The sequence below is a fragment of the Crinia signifera genome, chromosome 7 (assembly GCF_055691185.1).
Source record: "Crinia signifera chromosome 7, ASM5569118v1, whole genome shotgun sequence".
NCBI lineage: Eukaryota > Metazoa > Chordata > Amphibia > Anura > Myobatrachidae > Crinia > Crinia signifera.
The window spans coordinates 53,679,809-53,692,821 of NC_139223.1; the positions used below are offsets into that span (position 1 = coordinate 53,679,809).

At 44.1% G+C, this 13,013-nt stretch overlaps 1 protein-coding gene across 2 annotated transcripts in view; it reads left to right on the forward strand.

Moving 5' to 3' along the window:
- LOC146020173 (uncharacterized) overlaps positions 1-3,057 on the forward strand; it is a 59,182-nt gene extending 56,125 nt beyond the window's left edge. For both annotated transcript variants that reach the window (XM_083153087.1, XM_083153088.1), the window contains 2 exons: positions 1,084-1,130; positions 1,217-3,057. In XM_083153087.1, the coding sequence (XP_083009213.1) occupies positions 1,084-1,130; positions 1,217-2,900 (1,731 nt within the window). In that variant the 3' untranslated portion in view covers positions 2,901-3,057. The remainder of the gene's footprint in view (positions 1-1,083; positions 1,131-1,216) is intronic.
- Positions 3,058-13,013: the final 9,956 nt, after the last annotated feature.

The following is a 13,013-nucleotide window of genomic DNA, read 5'->3' on the forward strand; positions in this document are numbered from 1 at the left end:
GTCATGAGCACTCTGTCTGTTTGTATGACTGCTCCACAGTTCGGTCCTGTTTGTCCACCTGCACTGGCACAGTGACGCTACCTGCAACTGCATCGCTAACACCTTGGCCATTGCAGTTCACTGCCCAGTTCTTAGTAGCTCATATCTGGTGCTGTGATGCTAGTGTGTACACCTGCTGCAGTGGTCCCATGCTAGTCGCTCATAGTAGTGTGCTAAAGTGTCTTATTTGTCCTGTGTGTCTGTTCGTTCCTCCTATGTCTCAGTCTGACTTCACTCCTGTATTTGAATTACCCAGCTTCCTGTATCAGCCTTTTCCAACTTAAGACCTGTCGGCACCCCAGTATCTGGTGGACATAATTTGCTGGGGAAAAGTGGCTGTTCTAGGCAAAGCCTTAGCTTGCAGAAGGCTTTAAGGACTGCTGGGAAAGAGCAACAGCGCCACCTAGTAGCACCTGGGAGAACATTATCAAGTATCCTTGTTGTATACAATCCATAAACACTGCTTCATAGCAGTGGTCATCAACAAGGAAGTCAAATAGATATGTATTTTACAGATGTGCCAACGTTTTCATGTAAGTTTTGCATATCAAGAGCTTTTAGCTGTGGTCCACACACAGTGCCAAACATTTTTGAAGGAGATATTAAGCTTGGAGAGTGATAAAGTACTCATAAAGTCCCAACCAAACAGATTCTGTAATTTTACAGGCTGTGTTTGAAAAGTAACTGATTGGTTGGTCTTTCTCCAAGGATTGATCTATCCCCCGTTGCCTGAAACAATTTTTATGAACATCTGCCCTATCAGATCACTAGCAAATAGTGACATAATTCACAATGAATTAATAGGCTGTACATAACCTAGGGACACAGTTCCGCTAATCTTCCGAAAACCGAAATAGTCCTAGGAACCAGAAACAATTGCTGCACTGTGCTGGAAACCCCCCCCCCCCCATGCTTACCCCAGCGTACGTCTGTGTACCCCCATGAACCACCACCTCCCCTTCCACCCTTGCATCCTTATTTTTATATGGCTTTATCTTTTTCATGGAATAACGCATATTTTTGTTTTTTTTACTTTTTCTTTAGAAAAATCAGTTCAACCCAGATGGAAAATCTAGAGCATCAAAAATATTGTAAGTTCCTGGTTTATAACTGTAAACGAGTTTAAATTTAAGTGTCCTTCAATGTTAAATTAACATTCATCTTTTGTTCTTGCCAGTGGAAATTGTTTGGGCAGTACAATAAAAAATAAGAATAATTCGAAGAATGGACAGCTTGCACTAAAGAAAGACTTCAAAGACTGTTCCGAAATCAATTCTGATTTGAAACAATTTTGTTTTGTACCTGAGAATGAAAATATTGAAAGCTGTGTTAAAATTTACCCAAACATCGATGAAAATAGCCCAAGTGAAGAAGACATACTAGAAGATCGAGATGAAGATCACCTACTGGGTACTGATTTCTCTATCAATAGGATGTTCTGTGATATTTTATGCGAATCATCAGCCCAAAAGTTGGAACCATTAGATAACTTTGATATTGGAAACCTATTCGGGAGTTTCGGTGGTCCCAGCTTCATGGAACCTTATAATAAAGATGAAATGCATCAGTCTGGAGTCTGCCCAGAGTCTGGATATCACAGCTATGATTCTGAAGATCCCCCTGGAGATTCCACTACGAAACTATATAGCCCAAATTCCACTTATACTGGTAATAAAAAATATTTTGTGCCATATGCTCCACTCTCCAGCCTAGATCGTAATTGCTCCTATTGTTCTAACGAGACTAAAATAATGAATTCAGACTACAACAGCTTTGCTAATGCTCTGGCTCAAGATACATTGGATTCTGTTATTGATATGACAGAAGGAGACTCCATATCAATCCTTTGTAGGGACGGTTCTTCCCAAAGAATGTTTTACAACCCTAACACCTGTAGTAAACTGGTGACACCAAATAGTATTTTCTATTACAATACAAAACATTGTTTTGTTCCCTCTAGTAATGAGGCTGATCTTCAGCTCTTTACCCTATCGAAAAATGAACTTGTCTCACAATGCAAAGTACCCAACCTTGGAGTAGACTCCAGTCCCTTTTCCTTGTCACAAGTGCCTGGATATCAAAGTTTTAATCAAGCAGTTGAACAAAGTAAAACATCTGATAACACAAGCTGTCCCTTGTTTGGGTCTGGTTACAAGCCTTTTGAAAGTCTTCTAACAAACGATACCATGTGCTTGGACAGTAATGTTCATCTGACGGAACTCGGAAGTCAGTGTAACCTAGGTGACTCTGTTCAAAATAACGAAGAGCCTCTAGAAAAGGACATGTTCACCAGCATTACAGATCATAGGGGTAAAACGACATGCTCTGATCAACCATCGATACATGAAGTTCTTGCTCCTGGTGTCCACCCATTATTTTGTCTAGTTGACTTTGAAAGCACAACAACAGGAAATGAAAATCCTTTGTCTGGTGAAACATTCTCTGAAGACCCCAGGTATCTTATAAAGGGGGCAGAAAACACCCAGTGTGACACTAAAATTAAATTACAAGATAATATTCCTTTGGCCTTGACCTTTGACATAAGTGATCATTTAAGGAATTTTACAAACATGTTTGTACACAAGGTCTCACTCAACAGCTTACAACCCGGTGGGCTTCCTATAATCCATGCATCATTTCCATGCAAGATGGATGAAGCTACATTTATTCATGATCTTCTCTCTATCAAGAAATGTCATCCTGCTCAAGATGACCTCTCACTAAAGTTTCAGAATATATCCTACTTCCTACCTCATTGCCATCTAAGGGCCGCCGGTTCCAGCCAGACAAATAGCCATTTACCCCTTCAACAGAACCACCTGGACAAGAATGGCAATTTATATATGAAGATAGCAGTGTAAATAAAGGGATATCGCAAAAGTTAAAACTGTTTTAAATATGTAAATAACGCAAATCGAAATGGTTTTTTATTTATGCTTAAAATATGTACATACCTGTAATATTTTCTGTGCACCATATTAAATCAGTGTATGCTGTTCAGTAAAATACAAAAAGAAATCTAATGTTGCAGAAATTACATTAATGTAAGTGGGTACAGTATACCATCTTCAGATAATACGAATGTATTGCTGTGTTAGCAGTGGCATAACTATGGAGGGTGCAGTGGATGCAACTGCTATGGGGCCCAGTCTTTTGGGGGGCCCAAGGCCTAGCTGGCAATCCCCTGAACCCTTAGAAGTTTTTTTTATTTAGTCCCGTGCTGCATTGTCCTGTGATCCCCCCGCCAGTGGTGCTGTGAAAGTCACACACACCCCATGCCAGAGGCACCGCCCTAGTCCTGCGCTCCCCTTGACAGCAGTACCATTGTAGTACAGCGATCACCCCAGCGCAGTCCAATTCTACTCCTGCAAGCAGTGCTGCCAGAGTGCCGTGCTCCTCCCCCCTGCCAGCAATGCCGTCCCATGCTCCCCCCACTGGCTCTGGGGAGAAGGATACCCTGGCCTTACTAAGAGACCTGCTGCCAGGGCATCAGGTACACAGTGCCACCTATACAGAAGGGAAGAGGGGGAGGTACAACTTGTACTGGGGGGGGGAGTGATGGAGATTAGAAGGTGTTGCATGTCTCAAGCATTTCAAATCCCTGCCCTCTCTCTCTCACCAGCAACCGTGCTTCCCTTAATCATGGTCTCGCTCCCCGTAATTTTTTCTGGATTCACCTCTGTCCACCCTGGCAGTATGCAGTGGAGGCCAACTCCCCCCCTTTCCAGAGCACAGCATCAGTCAGGCTCTTAACAATCCATGTAGTAGAGGTGACTGTATGATCTGCAGCAGTATAATAGTGAGTTTGAGCATCCGGACAGACGAATGCCTGAGTAATTTCCGCACTCTCCCAGGATGTATGCACGTGTACATATATTGAGGAGTGGGGTGCCGTGATATGAACTTTCTCCGGGTGTCATTTCTACACACTACACCTCTGCTTGCTGCAGACCCATTCTAGGTGCAAGATACATGTCAGGCACCGGCTTCCCTGTACATATGACCCATCACACAGAGCTATAGTTACATAGTAGATAAGGCTGAATAAAGACTTGCGTCCATCGAGTTCAACCTAGTATGCTTATATTACGTTTTTTATATGTTTCTTATTTATACCCCTGGATGTTATTATCCAATAAGTGTTTATCCAACCTTGTTTTGAACGCATTTATTGTGGGAGCCGACACCACCTCTCCCGGAACAGAGTTCCAGAGTTTGAGTGTTCTGACTGTAAAGAATTTTTTTCTTCTAACTGTACGAAATATTTTTTTCTTCTAATCTATACTCATGCCCTCGTGTCCTTGCTTACTTTCTAGTAGAAAACAGGGTGTTTGACAGTTCCTTATATTATCCCCTGATATACTTGTACATATTGAGCATGTCTCCCCTTAGACGTCTCTTTTCTAATGTAAATAATCCCAAATTGGATAATTTCTCCTCATAGGTTCAATTTTTCATTCCCCTAATAAGCTTTGTTGCTCTTCTGTGGATTTTTTCTAATTCTGCGATGTCCTTTTTAAAGTGTGGGGCCCAGAAATGTACTCTATATTCGAGATGTGGTCTGACCAGTGAGTGGAATAATTACTTTTGAGTCCCTAGTTTCGATGCCCCTTTTTATGCATGCTAGAATTTTGTTGGCCTATTTTACTGCTACATTACATTGGGCACTAAACCCCAGTTTTAGGGCTTCCCTAAATAGTTCAAAGTTTGCTTTTCTGAAGCTTAGTATTTTTGCTGGTCCTTTATGATGTGATTTTCTGAAGTTGAGTTCCAGGGAAACCATATTGTGGTCACTGCTCCCAATTACTTCTGTGTTTGAAACTAAATCTACATTGTTAGTACCAAATCCAAGAGTGCCTCATTACGAGTTGGTGTTTCTATCATTTGTGTGATATACTGGTCTTTAAGTAAACTTAGGAACCCATTGCTTCTTGTTGATTTACATGTTTCTTTTTCCCAATCAATGTCCGGTAGGTTAAAGTCCCCCATAATTAATACCTGACCTTGATTTGATGATTGTTTAATTTGGTTTAAAAGAAGAGACTCTTCCCTTTCGTTTATGTTCGGAGGTCTGTAGCATACCCCTACTAATATCTTGTTATTCGGTTTATTGTTATTGTCTGTTATCTCCGCCCACACGACCTCTGAGATATCTTCCTCTATATCTGTGCTCATTTTTTTCCACATGATTTTAAGTTATTATTTACATATAGGCACACCTCCGCCCCTTCTATTTTCCCTGTCCTTTCTATAGAGTGTATATCCCTCCATGTTTAGTGCCGAATTGTGCGACTCATTACACCATGTTTCAGTAATACCAATGATGTCGTAGTTGTCCCTCCTGACCACAGATTCTAGCTCCCCTATTTTCCCCGCTAAGCTTCTTGCATTAGCCATTAAGCATTTAAGTTTATGTTTAACCTTAGTTGCGTCCTTAACATTATTGTTGAATTTTCCCCTAGACTTATTAGTATTCCTTATTAAATTCCTTGTACCCGCCTCCACATCTATAGACTGCCTACAGCCATCCCTACCATGCTCATTGCCCGACATGTTTACAGTTTTTGACACTCTCCCTCTGTCCTTACTACCTTCCCATACTCTATGGTCATCTACACATGAAATCAGTAATGGTGTTACTCGACTGTTAGCTGCATGCCCCAAACACTCCCATAGCACATCCACAAGTCAGGGAACATGCGACCATATTGTCATTGCCCAGATCCTGTCCCGAAAAAAAATCCCTTACAGCCAAGACTCATCGGACAGAGTTACCCAAAAAGTGTAAACTCACATCTGTGTATGTGCTGTATGCATAAACAAGCAAGGGCTTCATATATTAGTTAGATGCTTAGAATGTTGACATTCATCGTGACTTCATGTAAATTATAACAATATTAGTGTGGTTAAATGCTTCTCCGAGGGATATCCCATTAGCCCTGATAATTAGGCAGGAGCCTTGGCCTATCGGGGCTGCGGCAGTGAAAACACACAGGTTTCACTGAACCTCTGGGTTTTTACACAGAAAGGTTTTTGTTTTACAGAAAAACATTGAGAAAAATCCAAAAAAAATCCAGTTTTTTGCCCTGGGTGGCAGGATATAATGTCACCCGAGTTCGGGGGCCGTGTGGGAAGCCAGCCAAATGGGGCAGTCACTTACAAGGCCTTGCAAGTGAAATTACCTGGAGTTCAATAAGAATAGAATGCCCTTCAAATAGGGCAGGCATTCCCGACCATGGTCCTCAAGGCACACCAACAGTGTATGTTTTAGTGATATCCAGGCTTCAGCACAGATGGTTTAATCAAAATCCCTCAGATACTAATTAAGTCACCTGTGCTCAAGCCTGGATATCTACAAAACCTGCACTGTTGGTGTGCCTTGAGGACCGTGGTTGGGAATGCCTGAAATAGGGGATCTGCTTGTTAAGACAAACAGAGGGGGGGTCTACCTTATAGGCCCCAAGTTTAACAAATATGACAAAAAAGTGATGTGCTCCACTGGGCCCTACCCTTATTGTACCATACAGAAAAAAACGTCACCAAGCCCCATCCACATGCTGGTCAAATGCTGCAATTCGTGGGTCAGCAGATTGGGGGAGGGGCAAAAACTATGCAAAATTATGCTATTTGTGTAATTTTAGCCCCATCCCCTCACCGCGGACCAGCAAAATCTGGTATTTGTTTCAGCGGGGGAAGAGGGTGCAGAGAGTGCAGAGCCGATGTGGGAGACTTGCCCATCTTCCTTCCTGGCAATTCCAGGAGGGTAGGCAAGTATGGCTCAGACTCTACCCTCTAATTGATAGTCAAACCTCCACCCCCTCTGGAGATGTGGCCACACCCCCTAAGCAGGGGCATCTGTCACTGCATTTCTCTGGTGCGGCCTTTATGCCCCAATCCAAAACTGGTTGATGACCACAAACTGTATTTGTAGATGGACATATCTTCAGGACACTCTCACAAAACCGAGCAATGCATTGCCATTGCTGCATCTGCTACTTTGGAATACTACTTTCCAGTAAGACTTTAGTTTTAGCTGCAAAATAATGACAGCCATACAAGTGCAGTTTTCAGTTTTATACAATTTGCATAACATTTCATTAAACAAATACGCTCTGCTAAATTCAGAACAAATAACAGTCTGTTTGTTTGTGAGCAACAAAGACCATGCAAATCTGATAAAGAATATAGTAATTCAAACAAATGTGTTCTTATGAACAAAGCCCTTTGTGCTCTCATTTCATAATCAGCTACAACTATACTTTAGTACAGGACTTGACTAGCTCATAGACTATCATTACTTATACACAATCACTTAGTCAAAATCTCTTGTGCATCTAGTCACAATCTCTTTTGCATCTAGCCAAAATCTCCAGTGCATCTAGCCAAAATCTCCTTGTGCATCTAGCCAAAATCTCCTTGTGCATCTAGCCAAAATCTCTTGGGCATCTAGCCAAAATCTCTTGTGCATCTAGCCAAAATCTCTTGTGCATCTAGCCAAAATCTCTTGTGCATCTAGCCAAAATCTCCAGTGCATCTAGCCAAAATCTGCTTGTGCATCTAGCCAAAATCTCCAGTGCATCTAGCCAAAATCTGCTTGTGCATCTAGCCAAAATCTCAAGTGCATCTAGCCAAAATCCCCAGTGCATCTAGCCAAAATCTCCAGTGCATCTAGCCAAAATCTCCAGTGCATCTAGTCAAAATCTCCTTGTGCATCTAGCCAAAATCTCCTTGTGCATCTAGCCAAAATCTCCTTGTGCATCTAGCCAAAATCTCTTGTGCATCTAGCCAAAATCTCTTGTGCATCTAGCCAAAATCTCCTTGAGCATCTTGCCAAAATCTCCTGTGCATCTAGCCAATATCTCCTTGTGCATCTAGCCAAAATCTCCAGTGCATCTAGTCTAAATCTCCAGTGCATCTAATCGAAATTGCTAAGTCATCATGTGCTTTCTACATGAGCCCCAGCGAAACTACAGATTCTGAATAGGATACAAGTACAAATGCGCATTTATCTTCTGGTTATCAGCATACTGTGTATGCACCACCCCATGCATATTCACCATGATAGATGATACATAGGGTGGCCAATTCCGGGATCTGGATTGGTGGGATCCCGGGATTAGTTCCTCAAATAGCCAGGATTTTAATCCCAGGATTGGAGTTTCCAATCCCGGGATTTAGGGATTACACTGTGCATACACATGCCCGGCTTCTCCCATCTCCGGCTTCTCCTGTCCTCGGCTGATTCCCGAGATTGAACAAATGCCCCAGGATTGGCATCCCTAATGGTACGTAAATGTAGATGTTTGCTCAACAGTGTCTAGGTTGACATTCAATAGGTCAACCACTTGGTCGACAGGCAAAAGGTCAACACCTTAAAAAGGGCGACATACATTAGGTCAACGTGGCTTGGGATTCAAAAGAAACTGTGGCACTCCCAGTAAATAGGGGAGACACACCTCCATTTCCGGAAACAATGGCTGCCCACTGCCCTCTATGCACATGCCTCTGCTTGTCAATTAGGTTCCGTGTTCTGTGCTGCGATCACATGATCCGTCCTGTGCAAGAACAGAACCCCACTGTTAGGCATAGTGCCGGTTGAATCGCTTATGAGAACCAACCTGAATTACTCCCATTGTCCTTGAAATCAGAGTCCCTGGGAGACAACTGGGCATCTACCTTGGGAATGCATTGTGCATCAGTCACAACCAGAATTAAGCTTAAACTGCTATCTGGAAGGGTTGGTAAGGATCAGGGCCGTCACCATCACTGCCCAAGTGCACTTGCATTTGGCATGCAAGGTATCTATAATGCCATATTACAGCCTGTAGCACTGCTGCAGAGCTGCCTGGAGCTTCCAAAGGACACTCGGGGCATACACCCTGTAGCCAACCCAGAGTATTCTAAGGATTGGGGTGTAGGTAGCTTTTTTAGATACCACCCAACTTTTCTACTAAGTGAAGCAGGACCAGCCGATCCAGAGGCGCAGCCGCTCCTGGAAAAAGGGACGAGCCACAAACAAAGGGGGTGGGGTCATGGTTGGAGCGTGGGGTCAAATGCAAAGGGAGCTGGCCAAGCGCTGCTACCCCCATTCTTGTAATTTTGGGGATTGCTCAGTGCTCACCGGCTGCTCTTTGGAACTATGAGAGGGACAGCAGGAGTTATACAATTAGCGGGGCTGTCCCATGGTAATCGGACCAGTTGGGAGGTATGCTTTCTATGGCCCAGGTCAAACAGAGGAGACAAGCTGTGTTCAGCGGCAGCAGCCTCCCTGAACCCACCAGGCTGCTGCCAGCAAACATTAAGAATGTAAGCCTGGACTTGGGTAATTATTACCTGCCCCCAATCTGAGCACCTCTGCAATGGATGCACCAGGGAGTGATCTTCCTGCTCCAGGTGGTTCAGTCTCCTTGGTGTAGCATCATGATGTCACATGTTTGGAGTCAGGGCTTTCTGCACTGGCAATTTACCTCTGGGAGTTTATACATATCTATAGTACCTACTGCAACTTCCTCTACCTGTCTAATATCGTACATTTACACAGATCCAAGCTCATCCAAGCCAATAGGTGCTTGCAGTCCAGCAGCCACCAATGCTGCTCCTGATTGGCTGCTGGACCGCAAGCGCCTATTGGCTAGCGGTCCTGTGGGAGACTTGAATTTGCGTCCTGACTTCTCTGCCGCCCCCACGGCCGTCTGGCAAAGGAGTCAGGACACAGGATTCAGCGGGCGGGGGAGCGGGCGAGCTGGGCGGTCGGGGGAGGAAGAGCGGCTCCGGCGCCCTGTGATCTTTCGGCACCCGGAGCTCGTGCTCCGCCCTCGCTACGCCCCTGCATGTATTTTCATTTTTAATGTGTTTATAAAAGCTGCAATAATAGATGTTTCATCCAGAGTCAGAACTACGGTTCTATTGGTGCAGCAGGTCCATTGCACCAGTGTCCCCTGAGGACTAATGCTGTGTAGACTATATAGGGGTAATTCAGTCTAGTGTGTAGGCTTTATGGGCCTAATTCAGACCTGATCACTGCTAAACGAATGTACAGCGGCCAGCAAACAGATAGATGCCACCCTGCTCTAGTGAAATCTGGCCTTGCGAATCAATGTTTATGCTGTGTGAATGGATGTGTAACACTAGTGAAGACTTTGCAGCCAAGCAAAAATGTTCAAATCCGGGTATCAGGTGTCGCGCACGTGCCTTATGGCCCATACGCATGCGCAATTCATCAAATTCGCACTGTAGCAAACAGGTCTGAATTAGGCCCATAGAGCATACACACTAGACGATATGCACAATAATATCGTTAGCAATATCATTATTTGGCATATTGTTAAGTCTTGCATAGTGTATATGCACCTTAACACTTGGCTCAGATTTTTATATATGCAAAACCAAGTCCTTTGCAAATCCCAATTTCTTGTAGTAGGTAGTACAAAAAATTTCAATAATAATTTAAAATTTTAATTTAAGGTTGGTCTGTAAAAAGGTGTCATCATGGTTGGAAGTTAAGGTGCCCATACACAATAATTGCATGCGTTTTCAACTAGATTGCATGCGATTTGCGTGCAATGTGATCCGAAGCTATTTCAAAAAGTATGTGCAGCACATACATTTTGAACTGTGCAATGGGATGTGCGCGGGAGCATGCATCGCACCCACAAAACGCACCGTGTATGGCATACCTCCCAACTTTTGAGCACGCAGAGGAAGGACAAAGTCGTGCGCCGAAGGCGTGCTCCCGGAATTTGGGGGCGTGGCTTGCCACGGGAGGAGGCCTGACCTACCAGCGAGGCCACACTCCCCGTTTTGACGCTCTGTGAGCCTCTAGCCATGCACCCAGCCCCGCTGGCTGCACGAATAGATGCTGTGCCGTGGGACACTGCCTGCCGCAGGAGGGACATGAGAACGTCCCCGAAAACCGGGACGTTCCCAAGGTAATCGGACGGTTGGGAAATATGTATGGGCACCTTTAGGATTGTGAAGGTCTCCTTTAAGTTGTAGTAAGCTCTTTGTTTTCCTCTGTTTTATTTACTGGAAAAGGTTGGTTCAAGTCAAACTTCTAAAGAGCAACTTAATATGCAAATACTAAATAAGTAAATAAATAAATTTGCTGATAGTAATATAATAATTTCCTATTAAGGCCATTAGGCCCTGGATAGTTATTAGAGAGTCATTGCTTCCATGAATTATTGAGCAATGTTCCTGTTTAACCTTTATCCCAGCTATTGAGCTATGTGTGATAGTGCAGCAATGTTAGATTCAAAGGGCGAAATTTATTAAGATGGTAGTTCTATTTCCCATTGGCTGTTGCTATGGGCAACCACTCAGATACTATCTATTTGGTTCTAGAAGGTGCTAAATAAATAAGAAGTTGATTCTAATTGGTTGCCCATAGCATAGAACTCCCATCTTAGTAAATTTCACCCTATTGAAGATGGGACGTTGCCCATAGCAACCTATCCGATTCTATTTCTTTTTTATTTTGCAACTTTTAGAAGATAATAGATATCTTTGATTATTTTTCTTTGAAATCAATAACTTTTTGTGCCAACTGTATTTGAACATTTTCTAAGAATTATGTGGTAGATTTATTAAGCTCGGTGAAGTGATAAAGGTTTTTATCACCGGGCCAATCAGCTCCTTCCTGTCATTTTTCAAACCAAGCCTGTAACTTCACAGTTAGGAACTGATTGGCCGGTGATAAAAACCAGACACTTTATCACTTCACCAAGCTTAATAAATCTGCCCCTGTGTGCAGGGCCGGCGCTACCCACTCAGCAGCTCCTGCAAAGTAGGGAGGCGCCATGCTGAAAAGGCACTGTCTCCCTCCCTGCTCTGCTAAAGCTGCCTCAGCCCCACTACTGTCACTGCCTCCTGCACGCCACCCACACGCCTGTCTGACAGCGGGCGGCAGTATGGAGAGGCTGAGCAGCTCCCTGCACCGTGCACACACTGTCCTCCTCCTGCGACCTGCCCCCTCTTCCTCACGGACACTTGCGCTGAGGCATGAAGCACTGTCTGTGAATGCCTGGATGACATGTCATGTCCGGATCCGCCCCCTACCCATTGCTCCCTGCGCCTGTGAGCTGTCAATCAAATGACGAACAGGCAGCAGTGCAGCCTTCCCTTCCTTCCCTTTTCTCAGTGTGCTGTGCCAGTGCCGCTGCCAATCCTCAACACTCCGCCCCCTCTATCTGTTCCCATTTTTTTCCATCTTCTCCTTCTCTCCCCTCATTTCCCCCTCAGTCACGAGTGCTGCACATACTTTTTGTACTGCTTTCGGATCGCATCGCACACACATTGCATGCATGCCGTGCGATACAATCTAGCCCATAACGTATGCGATTCTCGCAGCGTGTATGGGCACCTTTAGTGCCTGCAACATTTTGCGGACACAGCACTGAGATGGTGTATGCATACATGTACATGTACCTGAAATCCTCCATAGGATCGCATGTTGCATACACTCCCACAATCGGGCTGCAGCTTGTTGCAATGGCAATGTGAAAGGGCGTAAAATGTATGGTTTGCAGGAGGGCGCCGGACACCCTAGCACTGGACCTGGCTGTGTGTCCTTAGTATGAGTTTCAAAAATAATATTTGCGGGGTTATTTTCATAGTCAGCACATGTAGAACTCTATCCCTTAAAGCAATAACATCTTCATTTAGTAGTTAAGGTTTTTTGTTGATAAATAAGTGGTCATGTGACCTTTTATTACTGATTTTTATGTCTCTCTCTGTAGCTGAGTCTGCACAAACTCGCTTCGTGCAGACTCAGCTACCCGCTGCCAACCACAGTAGGGTATTGAGGGTTTGGGAGGTTGTCTGCTACTTCATATATGCCCACTCTAATGTCTACAGCTGTAGGATTATGGCTCTGGAGGGTCAGTCATTGAAGAAGCGAACAGCAGTCTGTCTCTGGCTGGCAATGACAGTGTTTTTCTCCCCCAGAAACTGAGCAGCTCACCAGCTCGCGGTGA